At 36.5% G+C, this 21,256-nt stretch overlaps 2 protein-coding genes across 2 annotated transcripts in view; both read right to left on the reverse strand.

Annotated features, from left to right (window-relative positions):
- The window catches only part of CRYBG3 (crystallin beta-gamma domain containing 3), a 532,216-nt gene that overhangs the window by 389,699 nt on the left and 121,261 nt on the right, over positions 1 to 21,256 (reverse strand). The window lies entirely within an intron of this gene.
- Positions 1 to 21,256, reverse strand: part of EPHA6 (EPH receptor A6) — a 927,196-nt gene that overhangs the window by 191,901 nt on the left and 714,039 nt on the right. Inside the window, exon 11 of the mRNA XM_015129296.3 lies at positions 10,930 to 11,115. Coding sequence (XP_014984782.2) covers positions 10,930 to 11,115 — 186 coding nt within the window. The remainder of the gene's footprint in view (positions 1 to 10,929; positions 11,116 to 21,256) is intronic.

Below are 21,256 nucleotides of genomic sequence, written 5' to 3' on the forward strand. Positions count from 1 at the left end.
GCTCTGTTGCCCAGGCTGGAATGCAGTGGCGTGATCTCAGCTCACTGCAACCTCTGCCTCCTGAGTTCGAGCGATTCTCCTGCCTCAGCTTCCTGAGTAGCTGGGACTACAAGTGCGTACCACCATGCCCACCAGCCTTTTATTTTAACATCATAAACAAACTTTTTGCTTTGGCCAAGATCACCAGGGTGTCGAGAGGGCTACACTTCTGTGTCTGGTCTTCAATCCAGAATCATTAGAAGTTTCTTCACGTCTGATATAGGCCCCTCTTTAAGTTTTGTTAGTCTTGCTGCCTACAGTGAAGCAGATCCTTTAACAGATTCTGACATGTTCTTATTCTTCAAGGTCATAACTATGGTGGAATGGGACATGCCTGACTGGTGAACAACAATTATCAATGATTTTCCAATTTTCTTGTTTTTAATGACCTATAGTGTTGTTTCCAGGTCAATCACTTAACTTGGCTTCTTCTAGGCAACATTAGCAGTGGATTTTGCACATTTAGGGGCCATGATGAACTAAACCACACAAGATTAAATAAAACAAGAGAATATGACGCAAACAAGAGGCAGTAAACACATGACGCCTGAGGACACTGCTGGCATAAAACCACGTACTGTTTTATAGTAAACATTTGCTAATACATAGAAGGAGTGCACTCTGAAATTAATGATAAAATGTATACTTAGTAAATACATAAACCAGTAACATAGTCATTTATTATCATTATCAAGTGTTATGTACAGTGTATAATTGTATGTGTTCGACTTTTACATAACTAGCAGTGCAGTATGTTTGTTTACGGCAGCATCATCTCCAACAAGTGAGTAATGCTTTGCACTATATTAGGATGGTTAGGATGTCACTGGGTGATAGGAGTTTTCCAGCTCCATTATAATCCGATGGCTTCACCATTGTATATTCAATCTGCCATTGACATAAAATAATTATGTGGCGCATGACTGTGTATGTTTACATAAAAGCCTGTACGTGACTGTTTATACCAGTTTTATCAATAATCACCCAAACTGGAAACATCCCAGGTGCCCTTCAAACACTGCATACAAAAACCAACTAGGGTGCTTGCGTACAAAGGAACGCTACGCAACAACAAAAAGTGTGGATGAATCTCACGTGCATTCTGCTAAGAGAATGAAGCCAAATCCAAAGGCTACATGTTGCATAATTCCATTTATAGAACAATCAGAAATACAACTCTTCTGTAGAGAATAATTCAAATTGACAAATACAGAGGGCAAGAGAGAAATAAGAAAGTCAACTTTAGAATACAAAAGAAAATTATGGATGGATGATAAAATTAGTGCACAAAAGTTTGAGGAGAAATAGGATATTTGCAAAACCTAAATTATTCTGCCCCAAAATATGTACTTTTTACAAAAAGGGAAAAATAACATTATAGTATAGTAATCTAGAAGATACTCCCTTAACCAAGTGCTCCATGCTAACATCCCCACGAATAAAGCATGTGGGCATCGTGTGCCCGCTTATACAATGCACTGAGAACGGTGTATAATTTCTGTGATGTTCCTGCCAAAAATGCCTAACCATAATCTAATCATGAGAAAACAAGGCACACCCAAACTGAGGGACCTTCCACAAAATAACTGATTAGTACACATGAAAGGTTTTGAGGTCATGAAAGACAAGGAAAGATCGAAGAACTGGCATGGATTTGAAAATACTAATGAGACGTAATAACAAAATGCAGTGTGGGATCCTGGACTGGATCCTGGAGCAGAAGAAAGGACATTACTGAAAAACCTGACAAAACCTGAATGAAAGTCTGTAGTTTAGTATTAGGTGGATGCAAAAGTCATTGCAGTTTTAATGGCAAAGCCGTGATGACTTTTGCACCAATCTAATAAATAGTACTGTACTAATATTTATTTATTGGTTTTGAAAATAGTCTTATGGTTAAGCAAAATACTAAAATTATGGGGGAAACTTAGTGAAGGTTATATGGGAACTATAATATTTTTACAACTTTTTCTGTAAGACTGAAATTACACCAAAATGAAAATTTGAAAAATGGCATGGTAACACATTCTGACAACAGCAGCAGCAACCACAACAAAACTAGCATTAAAATTTCATCATTGGATTAAATGAGGATCTTACCAGATTTCCATTTGTTAATTTCATGGATTTTTTTTTTTTTACTAGAAATTTCATTAAAAGGGGGACCCTTTTAAATTTTCAGTGATGAAGATTTTTACCGGTTTTTATCCAGCCTTACATAAGACCATTAGAAACTTGGTGAAGATTTCTCAGTAATGATTGATTGCCTTATCCTGAAGCCTGGCAGGTTGGTTGTTATTCTCCTGAATTCCAGGATGTAAATTCATGCCTGTAATATGGGTTTATCTATAGCCCTTCCCAATTTGGATTTGTCACACTCTTTATCTAGAACAAATCATATCATGAATGATTTGGGAGAAATTTTTTATTTTTTGAAAGTCAATAAGATTTCATCCTCTAGATGGCTTTATTCAATTTTATTTAGCAGTATTAACAGGAAACATTATGTATGCATAAAAGTGCATTTATACTCTCTTTTCTTTTTGGCTCTTACAGTTTACAATGATACCTTCACACTGAGAAACTTGTTACTAGATTTTTTTACAGCTGTTACATTGCAGTGTACCCAACAATTAGCAGGATAGGTTATGGGCAGAAGAAAACCACAGAAGTAGGGAATAGGTTAGAGGTAATTCTAGGGACATGATTAGAATGAATGACCTTGAGAAAATTCAGATATTTAAATACTGGAAGGACAATCAATAAATTATTCTTGCATACAGAAAGAGTTTATTTTTTTCTTGTGACAAGGGAAGTGTGCTCTGGAAGAGAGAAAATAAGCCGGTGATTCCAATTATCCCTAGTCCTGCTTGATCAGAGTGTGATACACAGGGCCACCAGGCTATGTCATCTTGTTACTGTTATAGTCACACTTAGTTCATTTCTTTATCATTATGTATACATTATAATTCCAAATGGCAAATAGTTCGCAGTAAATGTCCTCAGAATCCATCAAGACTCTAGAAATTGCACAAGAATAATTTATTTTCTTGAACAACAGCAAAAAGTATTAAGGTTAGTAGAAGAGAGGAAGTACAGTAAATCACCATTTATTTTTTGAACAACAGCAAAAAGTACTAAGGTTGGTAGAAGAAGAGAGAAAGTACACAAAATCACCATTTCTTCTCTTTCTACTGCCTCCAAGTTTTCCCTTTTTCCTTGGATTTAATCTCTTCTCATCTTCATCCTACAACTCTTTCCCTAATTAATAACAGTGCTTTTTGGGACAGCAGTTTCTGTCATGATCTCTAGGTTCCTAAATCCTCAGTGACATCCTCAATTTTTCTAATATTTCCTGGTCAGCTTTCTTTCACATTCTTCATGGGAACCACTTCAAACATTCACAGACATCTCAGTTCTCAGGACTGCTGTCCACCTCAGCAAATGATCTTGCTTCTCACATCACTGAAATAAAGGAAGACTGCTAACTCCAGTCTTATAAGGAAGCTGAGTTTTATAAATACTACATCTTTTTCATATTAGAGTTATTTACTTTTGTACCCATTTAGGATCAGCTTGGGAGATTGTCTTCCAGCTCCTTGGAGATTTGTAAAAAGAAGAGAAACCTGGGAGAAAGGAGGAGCAAGTTTGGAGACACCATTGTCATTCATCATGAATGCAATCTAGGATTCAAGAAGAATGGTGAGCAATGAAACCAGAGGAGGTAGACTCAGGGACCTGATCCAGAAGGACAGTCACTTTGGCTTTCTTATTCACTACTGGGCACCTAATGCTTAGAAAAGTGCCCAGAACAGCAGGTTTGGTGGCTCATGCCTGTAATCCCAGCACCTCGGGTGGCCAAGATAGGTGGATCACTTGAGGTCAGGAGTTTGAGACCAGTCTGGCCAATATGGCAAAACCTCATCTCTACTAACAATACAATAATTAGCCAGGCATGGTGGTACGTGCCTGTAGTTCCAGCTGCTCAGGAGGCTGCAGCAGGAGAATCGCTTGAACCTGGGAGGCAGAGGTTTCAGTGAGCCCAGATCTACTCCAGTCTGGGCAACAGAGGGAGGCTCTGTCTCAAAAAAAGAAAAAAAAAAGAAGAAGAAGAAGAAGAAAGTGCCCAGTATGTAGTAGCTAGGCAGTTCAAAAATATTACTTAGATGAATGATTAACTGACAAATGCTAAACATTTGGAATTTAAGGAATCAACACAATTTAATTTGCATTTTAACAACTTTGAATCTGGATGTAGTGTGCACATATCTCACTCTATATCCACTGCCATCTGGCCTCCACTCCCATGGTATGCTTTATGAGCTGTGCCCTCTGATTGCCCTATCTAATGGATGCTTCTCAATCCTTATCTAAGTTGGTTTCTCAGCTCATTTTATTCTATTGACCTCTCTTACTCTTAGAAACCTGTCCTTTGCTTTTCAGGTTGCTCTTCTGTCTTTTTCATACACTTCTCTTCTTCAGTCTGCCTCTTAATGCTAGTTCTCCTTAACCTTCTGGGTAATCTCATCCTCCCTATGACTTCAACTACCAACCATCACCCATCTACTGAGTTCTCTTTATTTTGAACCTGCAGCCCACTCAAGCTCCAGGAACATTCTGGAAGTCTTTAACTAAATGTCCCAGACAACTAAAACTTAGCATGTCCAAATAAGAATTCATTATTTTCCCTCTGGATCTGTTATTTCTCCAGAATTCCCTCTCCATCTTTTTACTTATGGAAACCATTCACTTAAGTCATCTGAAACGGTCTCATCGTCCTCATTCCCCTTATACAATCAAGCAGTCACTAAAGTGTCTTAATTTAACCTAAGAAATAGGTCTAGAATCTATCCCTTTTTCTCTTTATTTCTTTACTCTATTTTCTCCTTATTTTTTACTTGGATTACTACACTAGCCTCCTTATGTTTTGTCTGCCTCTAGTTTCTCCTTTCACTCTGTAATCCACAGTATTATTACTTTGCTCCACTCTTTTTCTGGGCTCCTCTAACATGCCAAATTCTTTCTTAAAATAAAAGTATAGAACTAGCGGTTTCCTCTCTCTAAAATACTCTTCTATCACACCTAGGCATGGTTTGCTTCCTCCTTGCTTTCAGGTTTTTGCTCTTTACCTAAAGTTATATTTAAATATTTAGATTTCTTTTTGTCTCCTGTAGCAGATAGCTCTTTTTTCATTACTGTATTAACAGTGACTAGAGGCCAGGCGCTGTGTCTCACGTCTGTAATCCTAGCACTTTGGGAAGCCGAGGTGGGCAGATCACTTGAGGTGAGGAGTTCGAGATCAGCCTGGCCAACATGGTGAAACTCCGTTTCTACTAAAAATACAAAAATTAGCTGGACTTGGTGGCGTGCACCTGTGATCCCAGCTACTTGGGAGGTTGAGGCAGGATAATCACTTGAACCTGGGAGGTAGAGGTTGCAGTGAGTCAAGATCATGCCACTGCACTGCAACCTGGGTGACAGAGTGAAACTCTGCCTCAAAAAAAAAAAAAAAAGAAAGAAAAAAGAAAAAAAGATGACTAGAAAAATGGACACAATATTTTCTGAATGAATAAATTAAAAAATTATTGAATAATTATAGCCAAAACAGCACATGCCACACCATATTGGGGAATAATGACATACTTATTTGTTGCTCCCAGTGGGCTGGCACCAACAAATGAGTTTCTCAAGAGCACTGAGCCTTCTTTCCTCTATCACTAGGTTTTAATCAGCAATAGGGCCTAACACCTGGTCATACTCAGTAAATGATTCTTGGGTTTGAGGGTAAGAACAAAAACCAATAAACTCTTAACCTACCTTAATTAGCAGAGGAGCTGAACCTCAGAGGTAAAAAACCTAATGTGTATTAGTAAAATCAGACATACAGAATATTTTACCCCATACAATGTATATTACACATATCCCCACCTTGATTTTACTTACAGAAAAATTTTACCTATAACTTTTCTACTTTACAAATTATAAGTTGAAAACTTTATTGAAGACACTTTTTTTCTTTGCTTGTTTCTTCCTGAACTTTTCTATTTCCTTATTGGATCATCAATATGCACGTGGAGTTATAATAAAGTTGGAGGTGGAGTGATAAGTTATCACTGGCACAAATTTTCCTCACCAACATCTCATAACTCTTCTTTTGAAAACAAAATGGAGCCGGGCGCGGTGGCTCACGCCTGTATTTCCAGCACTTTGGGAGGCCGAGGCAGGCAGATCACGAAGCAGGAGATCGAGACCATCCTGGCTAACACGGTGAAACCCCGTCTCTACTAAAAATGCAAAAAACTAGCCGGGCCTGGTTGGCGGCGCCTGTAGTCCCAGCTACTCGGGAGGCTGAGGCAGGAGAATGGCGGGAACCCGGGAGGCGGAACTTGCAGTGAGCTGAGATCGCGCCATTCACTCCAGCCTGGGCGACAGCGCGAGACTCCGTCTCAAAACAAAACAAAATAAAACAAACAAACAAAAAAAAATGGAATAACAAAATATTAAAGGTAGAGGTGACCTTTATTGTCTTCTAGCCTAATTTGCACTTTTCAATTTTTTGTGTGTGTGGTGATAAAAATTAAGGCCCAAAGTGGTTATGTGACTGGCCCAAATATAAGCAGGTAGAACAGCAGATGTCATAGCTAATACAGTAATACAGTAGTAGAAATTTTGGGGAATGTCTATTACTTAACAAGCAGAACAAAATTCTGGAACCAGAGAAGCAGTTTTTGTGCAAGTACTAAAATGTATTTGGCTGGCTTGAATCTGCTCTCTTACCCAGTTCCCATGTTGACCCACTATGCCTCTCCAGAAGGAACCCACAGTATTCTCGAGTATTTAAAGGGGGTTTTGAGCAAGAGCAGCACTTTCTGTTAGAACTTCAATACTGTCTCATGGAATATTTAGGGAATACTTTTATGAAATGAAATTATGTTTGGGAATTTGTTTGCTACCCTGATTGTTTTCTATTGCTCTTTACTGGATTTAGAGTTTATTTTAGATACAGTTGGCATATCTAAATTTAGTTGTTGCTCTCTAATCTGGGAGGTAGGCACTTCATTTCTTCTTTTTTTGGTTCTTCCATCATCATAAATTCAAACTGCAGGGCCCAGTATTCTGACGTGTGGTTACTGCACAGTATTTCTTCATCATCAAACCACAATTCTTGTCTTTTTTTAGAACCATAGCTCTTTCTCTGTTGGTTATATAGTTAATGACACGGATGTATATGTTATCTGTTACAAATTGCTATTATCTGTGCTACTAATGGCTACAAGTCTGTTCTCTAACTTATGGCTTCTATTTGCTTCTTGGAGAAAAAGTATGTACTAAGCATACGGTTATACGTCAATTAATCTCTTTTTATATCACTTGTATCTTAACAGGTTAATGAAATTGTGATGCATATCAAATAAATAGGTTCAACTCTTATCAGACACACTTTTTGTATAATACAGCTTTTAATAATTTAATTTTCAAGTTTAAAATAACGCTCAAATATGAAAGACAGCCAAAGTTTTCCCAAGAACTTTGTAACACTTATCTCTCAGAGATAAATCCTATATGAGATAAAAAATATGCATATAAAGAATTTATAAAAGAATCTGATGAAGGTTTTGATCTAGATTTTGAGTTACTTTCAACTGAGAGTCTATGAATTTATTTCTCAGAATCCCAGGATACTCTACAAATATGCCCTTATAAGCCTATACTGCATCTTTATCTTCATCAGTATTATCTTTTATGCAATGGGTAGTCCTTTGGGAGCATTAATTGCTAGCTATCTCTTAGCTACTTAAGGGTAATCTTGGAACAATTACCATGAATTTATGGGAATGAGGCACTCATTTATTTATTGGCTTTCTTCTAACAGTCCCGTAGCACTTGAGTCCAGATGATAACAATATTAACCTGCCCATTTATCTTTATGAGGATTATTCCTTTCTCCATCTCTACCACCCACCTTGGTAGCTCCACACCACCCTATATGGGGCTCACTCTAACAAGTTAATGCTATAATGGTGATTGCCACTCAACAGTATACTGAATCTATCCTTTCTCAATCAGTTTTCCTATAATAGAGATGAGATTTTTATTTTATTTTTTTTAAGAAATGGAACAAAAGCCTTGACTTGTAGATCATACAAATGTGTGGCTAAGTGGAGGTCGCTGGTCTCATTTCTAGATGAGATTCTTAGAGTTGTAAAGAAATCTTTTGTTAGTTGGATACTTATGTGAAATAAACTATTTCAAACTGGCAGGCAAGTACCACAGAATATCTTATCAAACATATTTAGTTGATGTAGGATAAACGATTCCCACTATTTCACATGGATATACATCTTTTTATGCTTTTCATATGTGTGTGTGTGTGCATGTGTGATTGAGAAAGGATAGATGTGTAATTCACATATAAGAATATGTGAATAAAGCACATAGGAATACAGGAAAAGGCATAGTTTGATTTATGAAAGTAAGAAAACAAAGATATGACACTTTTAAAACCTTTTAATTTATTGTTGGACACACATTTCCAGATGTTTCATGCATAAACACACATCAGAGGACTTCACATTATGCTTAAATTGTGATTTAAAATGCTCTGCAAAGGTTCATAACCCAACTTTAAAATTATCTTTTGCCTGCCAGAGATATATAATACAGAAGGAATAACTTGAAATGTTCATGTTAAATTAATAACAAGGAAGTCAGAAAATACGAAAGAAATAATTAACATCTATTTCTTCTCTCTGTCTCTCTGTTTCTGTCTTTTAGGTCATAATGTTTACCAGGTATTATGGCATAGCTGGCTCTTTCCAGATTTTATATTTTAGGGGCAATTAACATCACTCTACCCCAATAGTTTTTTCCTATTTTGAAAGGCAGAATTATGTTATTTAATTCAAATTGTTATTTATTTAATGTTGTTTAATTCAAATAAGATAATTAAAGTAAAAACCCATTCAAAGGGATATAGCAAAAGCAAAAAAAAAAAAAAAAAAGGTGGGTTTTAAAGTGAGACAGACTTCATTTTGAACACCAGTCATGCCACATATTGTAGGTTAAAGGTCCTTATGTGGGTTAGTTAACCTGCCTGGGGCTTCGCTTCTCATCCCTAAAATGTAGATAATGATATCAGGGTTGCTGTGAGAATGAAATGGTAACATATAGGTATAAAGTGCTAGCACATATAGTCCCAATAAAGAATGTCATTTAATGTGGTTTACAATGACGCACAAAGGGTGCTAAATGTATTACACACTGACAAATTTAATTCTTACAACATTCCTATCCCATTTTACAGATATGGAAGTAAAGGATAGAGATGTTAAATAATTTACCCATAGCTGCATAATTCTTAAGTGGCAGGAGCAGAATTCTAACTGAGGTCCATCTGTTTGGTTATCTATTGCTGTGCAACAAGCCATCTGAAACTCAGTGGTTTAAAACAACAACCATTTAATCATCTTTTATGATTTATGGGTTGCTGGGACGGAGGTGCATGATTCCTTTCCTGCACAAGATGTTGACCACAGCTACAGCTATCTAATAGCAGTGGTGGTGGAGGTGTAACACCTGAGATGGTTCACTCAGAAGGCTGCATTCAGTGCTGACATTCTGCTTGGAGTTCAGATGTGGATATCGGCTGGATCACCTCAGTTCTCTTCTTTGCAGTACTGCATGTGGCCTCATCTTATGGATTGCCTTCAGTAGGCATAGAGACGGTTCCAGGAAAGAGTGTTGCAAGAGGACAAGCTCCAACGTACAAACACATAAGATGTCTTCACTTTCATCATACTTGCTAATGTCGCATTGGCCAAGGTTTGTTACGTAGAAAAGCCCAGAATCAATGTGGGAAAAAACTATACAACGACATGAACACTGAAAGGCCCCAGGAAGGCCACTAAAGTCATAGTCCGCTGCAACATCTGTCATCAGAAGCATTCTTTTCTGTCTTCTAAACTTTTGTAGCTGTCCGTAATGTATTCATTTTGGGTAGCATGTTGGACAACGCCTTGTGAGAAGGACTTAGGAGTTTCAGACACAAAGTCAATTACATCTCTTTTGTAAGCTTTTATACTTTTCTGCTTCCAAATATGACAAAGTTTCAATTTTATTTAAATGATTTTAAAGTAAATGTTAGTTTTATGAAAGAAAAATGCCTCTCTGAAGGATTGGAGTTATTTCTAAAAGGCCAAATCTGTATTGGATTTTATATGTTATTATTCTTAGTGAATAAAGTAATGAGAAATATTGTCATATTTTATGCCCTATCATTATGCAAATGAAAGTGAATATATAGCAATCTATTTCTTAGAGTATATTGCTAATTTTGGATTTTTAAAAACATTTCCTTTCAAAGGAATAAACTTTGTTCCGTTATTTCTGTGAAAGAAGAATTTTTACTTGAGGAATTGTAAAATTTATTCATTTTATATAAATTATAATAATTTACTTCTAATGCCATTTATATAGGTTCCATGCAGAATTGCAGAATTTTTGTTTATAAGTTTTACTCCAGGTAAAGCATTTTATATCTGCATATGACATTTATTTCTAAACAGAAATATTTTACCTTAATGACCCAAAACACTGAAAGTGTTTGTTCTGTTAATCAAAAAAAAAATAATAATAACCCTTTACTCTTGATTCATTACTTCAAGTTATGTTAGCAATGATTTTCAGGTAATACCATGTCAAAGCTATTTGGTGACCAATGCAAACTCTGATAATGTCACAGCCTAGGATCAACACTCTGAGGCGGTGATGATATCTGAACTAAGTTATTTCTTTAATGACTGTGGTATTATTATTATTAAGATTTTTCCTTTTCTCAAAAAAACTGAGATAGGTGCGTGAAAGAAGTAATGAAGAAACTCAGTAACTTACTTTTTGTGACAACACCTTCTAGACGAATGATATTTGGATGGTCAAACTGGCCCATGATACTAGCTTCTCTTAGAAAATCTCTTCTTTGCCGATCCATGTGGCCACCTTTCAAAGTTTTAATGGCAACTGGGATCTCTCTTTTCCCTGGTGTCTTCAAACGCCCACTACAGACTTCTCCAAATTCACCTTAAAATATGAACAAAAGCAGTTATTTGATTAAACCAAACACTTACATTTCAGAGAGTCAAACTGTCATAGAGTGACATCCTTTTTTCACATAATGACTCTTAAGTATGTTATTTTCACAAAAACATTTCTTTCTTAAAAAGTAAGTTTATAAGGATAATATGCTTGATCAGCAACACTTCCAATGAATAATGGAATGCATTTTCATATGCTATATCACAGGAAATACTATTGATAGATATCCCTGATCTGCTGAGAAATTATGACTAGCAGAATGGGTAATGCTAATATAATTCTATAGAAACGCAATCACAGCATAATGTCTCCTGTTCCTGTTCTCAATGCTGATATATGACCCAAATGTTTACTCTATTCAGGGAATCCATCAGGCATGTATAGTTAATTTGATCCCCTAGGTCATATGACTGGACGTCATTGACAGTTAGAAATTAATGTTAGGGTCAATTGATGTATGAACATATTGAAAAAACCCACACTGAACTCTACCATAGTAAGTGATTATACAGGCTAAATTACAAGCCACAGGGATGGAAATGCAGATAAAGAAGATGAGATGTGTTTCAGCATTGTCTCCATTGGGTAATTAAACAATAACCAAATATTTAGCAAGCATTTATTATATCTATATGCAGTGCTAGAATGTTGTGAGTTTCAAAGAAGTATAAGACTTGGTCTCTGCTCTCAGGTGCTTATAATCTGGTAGGAGAATTTAGATGAACATATATGAAACACTTAAGAACTTAATAAATTCCTGTAAATGCTATAATTGTTAAGTAAGAACAGTGGGGACTGGAAGACTTCCTGGAGGGGATGGAACTTATGCTAGACCTTGAGAGATGAGCAGGATTTAGATATTTGAGAGAAGCAGGGACATTTTAAGACAGAGTGCATAAAGCAGGGAAGAGAAGTGAAGAAAAACATTCAGAGTTCCAGAAACAGTAGAGAGAATGACATGGACCCAGGGCAGCAAGGAGACAGGATGGGTTATTGTGGACAAAAGGTAATGGTTTTCTCAGTGCAATGTAATACATTCCACAAACTTTGAAATTCTAGACTTTTAATTTTTCTAAAGCTGATTACCTGCATTTCCTTAAAAACATGATGATTGATTTCCAATTTATTAATATATAAAGTGAGAATAATAAAAATCTTTCATAATTCTATAACCTCTCATTCCCATAAGGATAGTGGGAAGATCAAAAGTGACAATTTATGTCAAAGTGCTTACAAACTGTAAAGTACTATTCACACAGTGTTTTAAGTTATCAAAATCTTTGGAAGGATAAAAAAATTAAAATGAAAATATCTTCAGTTGGTCTATTAGCAGTTATGGCCAACTTTAAGACACAATATAAGTTTAAGCATAGTGTATTGAATTAGATTTTGCAGTATAATAGATTTCAATTATTCTTTCTTTTGACAATTTATCACAGTCAACTAAATGCTGACTATGTATGAATATTAACTACATTTTGGTGTAGGTACTAAAATTTTTTAGGTAAAATAAATAACTAGGAGGGAAAAAAGGCATAACTTTGCTTCCAAAAAATTATATGTACACATGTTCATTAGAAATAGAAAGCAGTCTAACAAGATAATTTATTCTGTGTATGCTAAACAAACAAGCAAAGAAGCAAACAAAAACTACTGACAATTCAGTGCATACGATATTGGGGTTTTATAAATCTTGTATACATTTGGCAACAAACACACGAATAATCATTTTTTTTTCTTAATGATGCTCTCAACCTGTTGGAGGATGAATTTCCTTACTTCACCAAAAAAAAGAAGTTGTAGTTTTTCAGTTCTGCTTGTAATAATGCAATGATTTAGGTAATACCATGTCAAAGCTGTTTGGTGACCAGTGCAAACTCTGATAATGTCACAGCCTAGAATCAAGACTCTGAGGGGTGATTATCAGAAGATGGTATCTGCACTAAGTTATTCCTTTAATGACTGTTGTATTATTATTATTAAGATTTTTCCTTTTCTTAAACAACTAAAGTAGGTTTGTGAAAGTAAAAGATTTTCTCTTATGCATAAAAGTGCCAACTGATAGGAACAGTCAACATATTTCTATTGAGACCTGAACCTTAAGAGAAGAAGTGGGTATGTGTGTTTACACTAATGTCCAATATATCCAGGCCTACGCAGATACTTGAAATTCATCCTCAGATCACTCTGGTTTGTTCTAATGAATATCCAGAACAAAACAAATACTTATTTTTTCCTTATTTTTTCTTTTATTTTGTCTTAGTAAATCTGATAGTATGTATAAAAATTCAGCAATATTTTAAAACCCCTCACCCGCCATGAGCCCATAATCCATGTTATTTTTCTGTTCACATTTCATAGAAATTCAAATAAACTTCTGAATATCATGAAAAGAATGAGAACTCTGTTGGCATTTTATCAAGACAGACAAAGTGGTAATTTTCTTTGGTTTTCTGTTGTCTGAAATTCATGTATCTTATTAACACCAGGCAGGTGTTTTCTTCATGTCAAGCTTTGCATGATCAAGCTGTTATCACACTTATTTCAGTGGTACTAAATACGGTTGCCTCAATTAAAGATCTGAGACTCTTAGTGTATTCTTTAGGCAAAGTCCAAAAAGCTCAGTAACAGAATGTATTAAAACTGTTATCTACAGTAGGCTTGAATGAATCAGACATATCAGGCAGACAGGCAAAAATATTTTAAATTAAATGCGTAGTTTCAGATTTTGCTAAAAACTGATTTATTATGTGATTGACATTGAGCAAGAGGAAAGGCCCTGTGTAGAACCATAAGTGATAGAAATTATTCCTCAATAAGATCTGTGAACATTTACATATACTGGTTAGTACATAATTAACTCATCAACTATCGGAATATGGTATTAATCACCTTTTTTTTTTTTGGTCTTTTCCAATACACAGTTGTAATCATCATTACAAAGCTAGGTCCTACATAGTGTTATCCTGTGCCAGGTCTAAGAAATTACTACATATTTTATTCTTCCCAATAAACCTTTGAGGTAGCTACTAGTATTATCCTAATTTGTTGGTGAGAAAATTGAGGCACGTAAGCTAAGTAACGTACCCAACAGGGATAAAACTAGAAAGTGATAGTGTTGTCATTTGAACCTAGGCTGTCTGGCTTCAGAGTCCATGCTTGTAACCATTATTCTCTGATGACTGAGCTGTTTATCATCGTCAATATTCTCCTGTGTTGGTATGTTAAATTCCCAATTGGTAGCAATGGTGTCTTCAACCCAACTATTGTAATAGTGTTCAAATGCATGAACTGGATATGAACAGATGGTTGGAATGATAAAAATTATATCCTAGGAATGCTTCATTATTAAATGGAAATGCAGACCCTGCTCAAATATATTTTAGATGGTCTAGAAAAATCACTACAGTCTAGTTTCCAGAGAAAAAACAAAATTATATCTAGGATAATTGATCTTCTGCCACTGAAAGCACATTTACTAGGTAACAACCCCATCTATCTCCCTGGATTTTGGTAAAACATTCCTGGACAAGCAATTTTGTTGTATGTTAAACAGGGTCATATTAAAGTATCAATTAGTATTGGGTTTTTCATATAAGGTCTATATAATTGAACTAAATCTGTGAGGGAAGGGTACAGGCAGTGAGGGACAATCTGTCTGGGAGGACCACTGTATCAGGATCACTTCGAGGCTTTCCAAAAGTTTACTTCCCATGCTCTGAGATTCTGATACTTCCTCCATATTCAACCCCTAGAGAGCGCTGAAGCAAAGAGCCACGCTCCCGATGGTTTTTCTCACATCTCTTGGGTGTGATGAAATGTTTCTTTGCTCATACTTGCTGTTTCCCTCAGACAGGAATGCTCTCCCACAGGTTGTCTCCCTTCCTCTCGTGTCTCTACTCTCCTGAGTTCTTCTCTGTGTGGATGACTCCTTATTAGTGGTAAAGGCTGAGCTTTGATATCCCTCTTTCAGAAAACTTTCCTTGACCAACCCATCTAATTTAGCCTCCCAGCACCAGCAGGCCCTTTTAACTGTAAAAAGAAAAGAAAAAAAAAAAAAAAATAGCAGCCTCTGAGATTTGGAAGTTGGCCCAGCTCTCAGAGCTATGCCATTTTATTCCCCTACTGGAAATAATACCAACCTCAGGCTACTCTGAGACCATGATAAAATGAGACAAAGTAGGGCCACTTAATAATTTTGTCTAAGTACAGACAAAGGCAAGGTCATTGTGCCACGTGAAAATACCAGAAATCCTGTCTCTTGTTGAAAATAAGTGCAACTTTTAAGAAACCAATTATAGCTTTATTTTCATATCTTTTTTTCCCTTCCTATAGCTAAGATTCATTAATATCCTATGGTACAAGTCCTAAGATTAAGGCCCAATATTATTGGCTTCTGTCATAGCTGAGGGCATCTGAAAGGGGTATAAATAGCCCTACAGTAAAGATTCTTCCCTACTCTGCTCCTGCAAATAAGGTTTCCTAGCCAAAGAACCTGCCTTATCAAATAGATCAGGTCAAGTTCTTCCTGCTACTGAGAAGTTTCAGTTCTATGCCAGCCTGTGGAGTTATTCAAACAAGCCAATAACATCCTCCTGAGTACCAACGAGTACTATACCCTCTTGATATTACCAAACCTGCATCCCATACCCATGGTTGTTCACTTTTTTCCCCGAATGCAGCCCCTATGTGGTCCTGCATGGTGTGTGGTGTCTCCCTCCTCTGGGCTGTGTGTATGATTAATAAATATGCATCAATCTCATATGTCCAATGTAGGGTCTGTGTGTTTGACTGTCTCCATAGGTATCTCTTGAAGTATGAAATCCTTCCCTCACAAACAGGGTAAATAGGATTAAAACAGATATCTAGGGGATGAGATAAGATGGCAGAATAGGTGGTCACCCGCTTGTATTACCCCACACAAAAAACATAATTCTGCACCCATTCATGACCAAAAATTTTTTTGTGGGAGCCCTTGGATTGGTTTATGAGGTTGTGAAACCCCAGTGGAGTCCAAGATCTAGGATTGTTGTTTTCAGGGTACAGAACTGCACCTAGGTGACCGACCCAACAATGATAGACCCAGCTTCAGACCCATAAATAACCCCATTTTCCAAAGGGCTTAGTTACAGCCCCGTTTGTCCTTGAGCCTGCTTCCAAAAGCATCCACCAAAGGGCTAGGAGGAATCATGTTCATTAATGCTTTACAGATAGACCCATCTGCTTGTTGCCATCAGTTTTGTCCGTGAACCCAAAAGCTATCCTCTAACTTGGCTCCAGCCCCCTTTACTTGTAATTCTAGCCTAGTGCTTCTCACACAGGGACCTAGAGGGAGACTCACCCATCTATACCACCAGGACAGGCTTGCAGCCTCTGTCCCACAGCAGATCATGAAGGGGCGCTATCTCAGCTCTCGCCCCTCTCTGCCATACCCTGGGAGTAATTCCATCCATAATAAGAACTGCCGGTAGACTCATCCATCTGTGCCACTAAAGATTGTCAGCCTCCATCCCACAGCAGGTCCTGAAGGGGTCCTGAATCTTGATTCTAGCCGCTCTTAACTGCAGTTTGGAAACAATCTCAATGGCACAGGGTGACTAGCCCATCAGTGCTAATGGTCTTGACAACCTCCATCCCATAACAGATCCTGAAGGGACCCTTTCTAGGCACCAGACCTGTCACAGCCCTGAAGTTATTCCAACATTCAAGGAACTGCTAGAGATGCTCTTGGACAGGCTTACTGGCCTTCATCCCATAGGGGACCCGAACTGGTCCCTGAATCTCAGCTCTAGCCCCTCTCAGATGCAGTCTATGAGCAATCCTGACCACACAGGGATCTGCTGGGGTTCTCACCCCCTACTGCCACTCGGTCAGGCTTGCCAACATCAGTTCCATAGCAGATTTAAAAATAGTCCTGAAGATTAGTTTCAGTCCCTCCCAGCTATGGTCTTGAAGCAATTCTGTCCAGCTGGAATCCCACCAGGAGACATGCCTGACAGGCTTTGCCAACCCCTGTTCCACAGTGGATCCTCAAATGGCACTGGATTTAGGTCCAGACCCCTTTTGTCTTCAGACTGAGAGAAGCTTGGCCTGCTTGGGCACTCACAAGAAGGCATGTCCCACAGTGCCCATTCAGGCTGAATCCCTCACCTCTGTCCCATTGTGGATCTTTACATGGCCCTATAAATTGGCCCCCACCTTTTTAAACTGCAGTCTGAAAGCAGGCTTGCTCACCCAGGAAACCACTGTACACATAGCTGTTCATGACCCCAGAGATAGGGCTAAAGATGCCAGCTTTGGTTTTATATCCTGAAACAATCTTGTGTCTCAACTTAAGCCCATCTCAGCCAACTTGTACAGTATGGCCAGGTCAGGTACTAATTTAGGTTATCCAACAGGAGTCCTCCCAGAGACCCAGTGGAAGCCATATCTATCACTGCACATGGTAAAAGACCTGCAATCTGTGAATCCGGAAGCAGACCTTCATCATCTGGGAGCCAGACCCAAAGATCAAGATCCTGGAGACAGTCCAGTCTGCCGAGAAACCAGATGGGACCCACACCAACTAGAGACTCTGGTAACAACTCTGCCAACTGCAGTTTCCACTGTAGACCCAATATCAGGCACAAGACCTGCATCCGATGCCACTCAATCATGAGCCCAGAGGTAATCTCATCAGCCTGCAGACCTATTAGGAGAAAATTTTAATTCGTCAAATCTGTTCTATTAAGAGTGAAAGAGGAGTTAGCTCCTTCAAATGCAGACAGAAATGCAAACCTACATGAATAACAAAGAATGAAGCAAACATGACACCATCAAAATAACTAAAGTTTTACTAACCAACCCCATCAAAATAGAGATGTACAAATTACTGGAAAAAGGATTCAAAATGCTCATCTTAAAGAAACTCAAAGAAATTCAATAAATACAGACAGACATCTAAAAGAAATAAGGAAAACAATACATGAGTGAAATAGAAGTTTGATAAAAAATAGAAACTGCAGAAAAGAATCAAACAGAAATCCTAGTGCTGAAGGATACAATGGCAGAACTGAAAAACTCAACAGTTTGAATAGCTGATGCAATCATGCAAAAAATTAGAAATTGTGAATTTGAAGAAAGATTAGTTGAAATTAGCTAATTAGAGGAATTATAAAAAGACAAAAAATGAGTGAAGAAAGTGTAGGGACATATGAGACACCATCAAACGTACAAATATAAAATTTATGAGACTATCCAAAGGAGAAAAGAGACAAAAAGATAGAAAGCTTATTTAAAGAAATATTGTTTGAAAAAATCCCAAATCTTGGAAGGGATATGAACATACAGATTCAGGAACCTCAAAGGACCCCAAGAAAGATAAACTCAATAGAGATAAACTCAATATTCTTGCTGCCTTAAAGCTTCTTTGTTTCTGACTTTAACATTATAACCAAATGATTAAAGTCAAAAACAAAGAAGCTTTACGGCAGCAAAAGAGAAGAAACTTATCACATAAAAAGGATCTCCCATAGGACTATACATGACTTCTCAACAGAAAACTTGCAAGCAGGAGGGAGTGGCATGACATTTTGAAAGCACTAAAAAATAAGTTAACAAAACATACTACACCCAGCAACACAGTCCTTCAGAAATGAAAAATGAGATCAAGATATTCTAAGACAAACAAAAGCTGAGGAAATCCATCATCATGGAACTGGCCTTATAAGAAATGCTTAAGGGAATTCTTTGAGTTGAAATAAACGGAAAATAAGTAAAATATAAAAACATATGAAAGTATATAGCTTACTAGTAAAGGTAAATATACACTCAAATTGAGAATATACCAAAACTGTAAAGGTGTTATGTAAATCACTCATTAATATAATAGTTAAAAGACAAATGTATTTAAACAATTATAGCTATAAACGACAGGTTAGCGTACACAATATAAATAGATATAAAGTTATAAAGTATTGCATCAATAGCATAAAATGTGTGAGGGAGTAGAAATATAAGCATAGAGTCTTTGTATGCAATTGTAGTTAAAGTACTTTCAGCTTAAATTAGAATACTTTAAGATGTTTTATGTAAGCCTCATGATAACTATAAGGAAAAACCTCTGGCAGATACACAAAATATGAAGAGAAAGGAATCAAAGCATATTACTACAAAAATACACAAATCACAAAGAAAGACTGTAAGATCAGAAGAAAGACACAAAATAACGACAAAACAGTAAAAAATTAACAAAATGCCTATAGTAAGCCCATATCTATCCACAATAATTTTAAATGTAAAGAGATTATATTCTACAGTTAAAGGAGTGTATACATAGATTTAAAAACAAGATCCACCAATATTTTGCCTCCAAAAGTCTTATTTTAGCTTTAGGGACACACACAGACTAATAGCAAAGCTATGGAATGCGAAGCAGATGGTAACCAATAGAGCATGGGAATGATTATGCTTGTATTAGTTTAGATCAATACATAGTAGGAGTGATTATGCTTATATAATTGTTATATTAGAATGACCTTTTCGTCAAAATTGGGAAAAAGAGCAAAAGCAGGTCATTATGTAGTAACAAAGGGGTCAGTTCATTAAAAAGATAAGCATTTAAAATATATATGCATCTAACATTGGAGCACCTTATATAAAACAAACATTAATAAATTTGAAGAGATAGCCTATAATACTATAGGCTATATAGTATATATATATGATATGGGACTTAAATACTGCACTTTCAACAATGGATAGTTCATTCAGACAAGAAATCAGTACAGAAAGAACAGACTTCAACAACCCTTTACCCCAAATGGACCTAACAGTTATATACAGAACGTTTCATCCAACAGCACCATTATACTCATTTTTCTCAAGTGCACACAGAACATTCTGCAGGATAGATGATAGGCCACAAAATAAGTCTTAATAAATTTAAGAAGGCTGAAATCATATCAAGTATTTTTTCTGACCATATGGAATTAAAATAGAAATTAATAAAGGAGAATTTCTGGAAAATTCACAAATATATGGAGATTAAACATTACACTCCTGTACAACCAATGGATCAAGGAAGAAATTAAAAATGAAAGTTAAAAATATCCTCAGACAAGTAAAAATGAAAATGAAAATATAATATATTAAACTTATGGGATGCACCAAAGGCAGTTCTAAGAGGCAAGTTTATAGCAATAAATGCCTGCATTACAAAAGAGAAAAGTTCTTAAGTAAGCAACTTAATGTTATCTCAAGAAACTAGAAAAGGAAGAACAAACGAAGCATGAAGTTAGCAGAAGGAAGGAAATAATACAGATCAGAATAGAAGTAAATAAAATAGAGATTAGAAAGAATAGAAAAGATCAACTAAATACGTTTTCTTTTGAAAAGATAAGGAAAATTTACAAACCCTTTGCCAGACCAGACCAACTAAGGAAATAGATAAGACTCAAATAAATCACAAATGAAAGAGGAGATATTCCAACAGATACCACAGAAACACAAAGGATCATAAGTGAATACTATGAACAACTTTATGCTCATAAATTGGATAATTTAGAAGAAATTGACAAATTCCTAGAAACATGGACTCTACCAGGACAAAGTTAAGAAAAATAAAAGAAAATTTGAACAGACAAAGAATAAAACTGAATCAATACTAAAAAATCTCCCATCAAAGAAAAGCCCAGACTTCATTACTTCACAGCAGAATTTGATCTAATATTTAAATAAGAAATAAATACCAATGTTTTTAAAAATCTCACCCAAGGCCAGCATTACCCTGATACTGAAGTCAGGCAATAACAATATAAGAAAACAAAACTACAAGCCAATATCCTTGATGAAGGTAGATGCAAAAACACTCAACAAAATACTAGCAAATGAGATTCAACAGCTCACAAAAATAGTCACCATGGTCAAGTGGAATTTCTCCCTGGGATGAAAAGATGGTTCAACTTACCAAAATGAATAAATGTGACACACCATATTAACTGAATAAAGAAACAGAAACCATCATCACTTCAATAGATACAGAAAAAGCATTTGACAAAATTCAGCATCCTTTCCACTACAAAAACATTTGATCTTGGAGCAACAAAGATCAGTTAGCTAATTAACACTTCCCAGCTAGGCATGGTGG

The sequence above is a fragment of the Macaca mulatta genome, chromosome 2 (assembly GCF_049350105.2).
Source record: "Macaca mulatta isolate MMU2019108-1 chromosome 2, T2T-MMU8v2.0, whole genome shotgun sequence".
In the NCBI taxonomy this organism is placed as follows: domain Eukaryota; kingdom Metazoa; phylum Chordata; class Mammalia; order Primates; family Cercopithecidae; genus Macaca; species Macaca mulatta.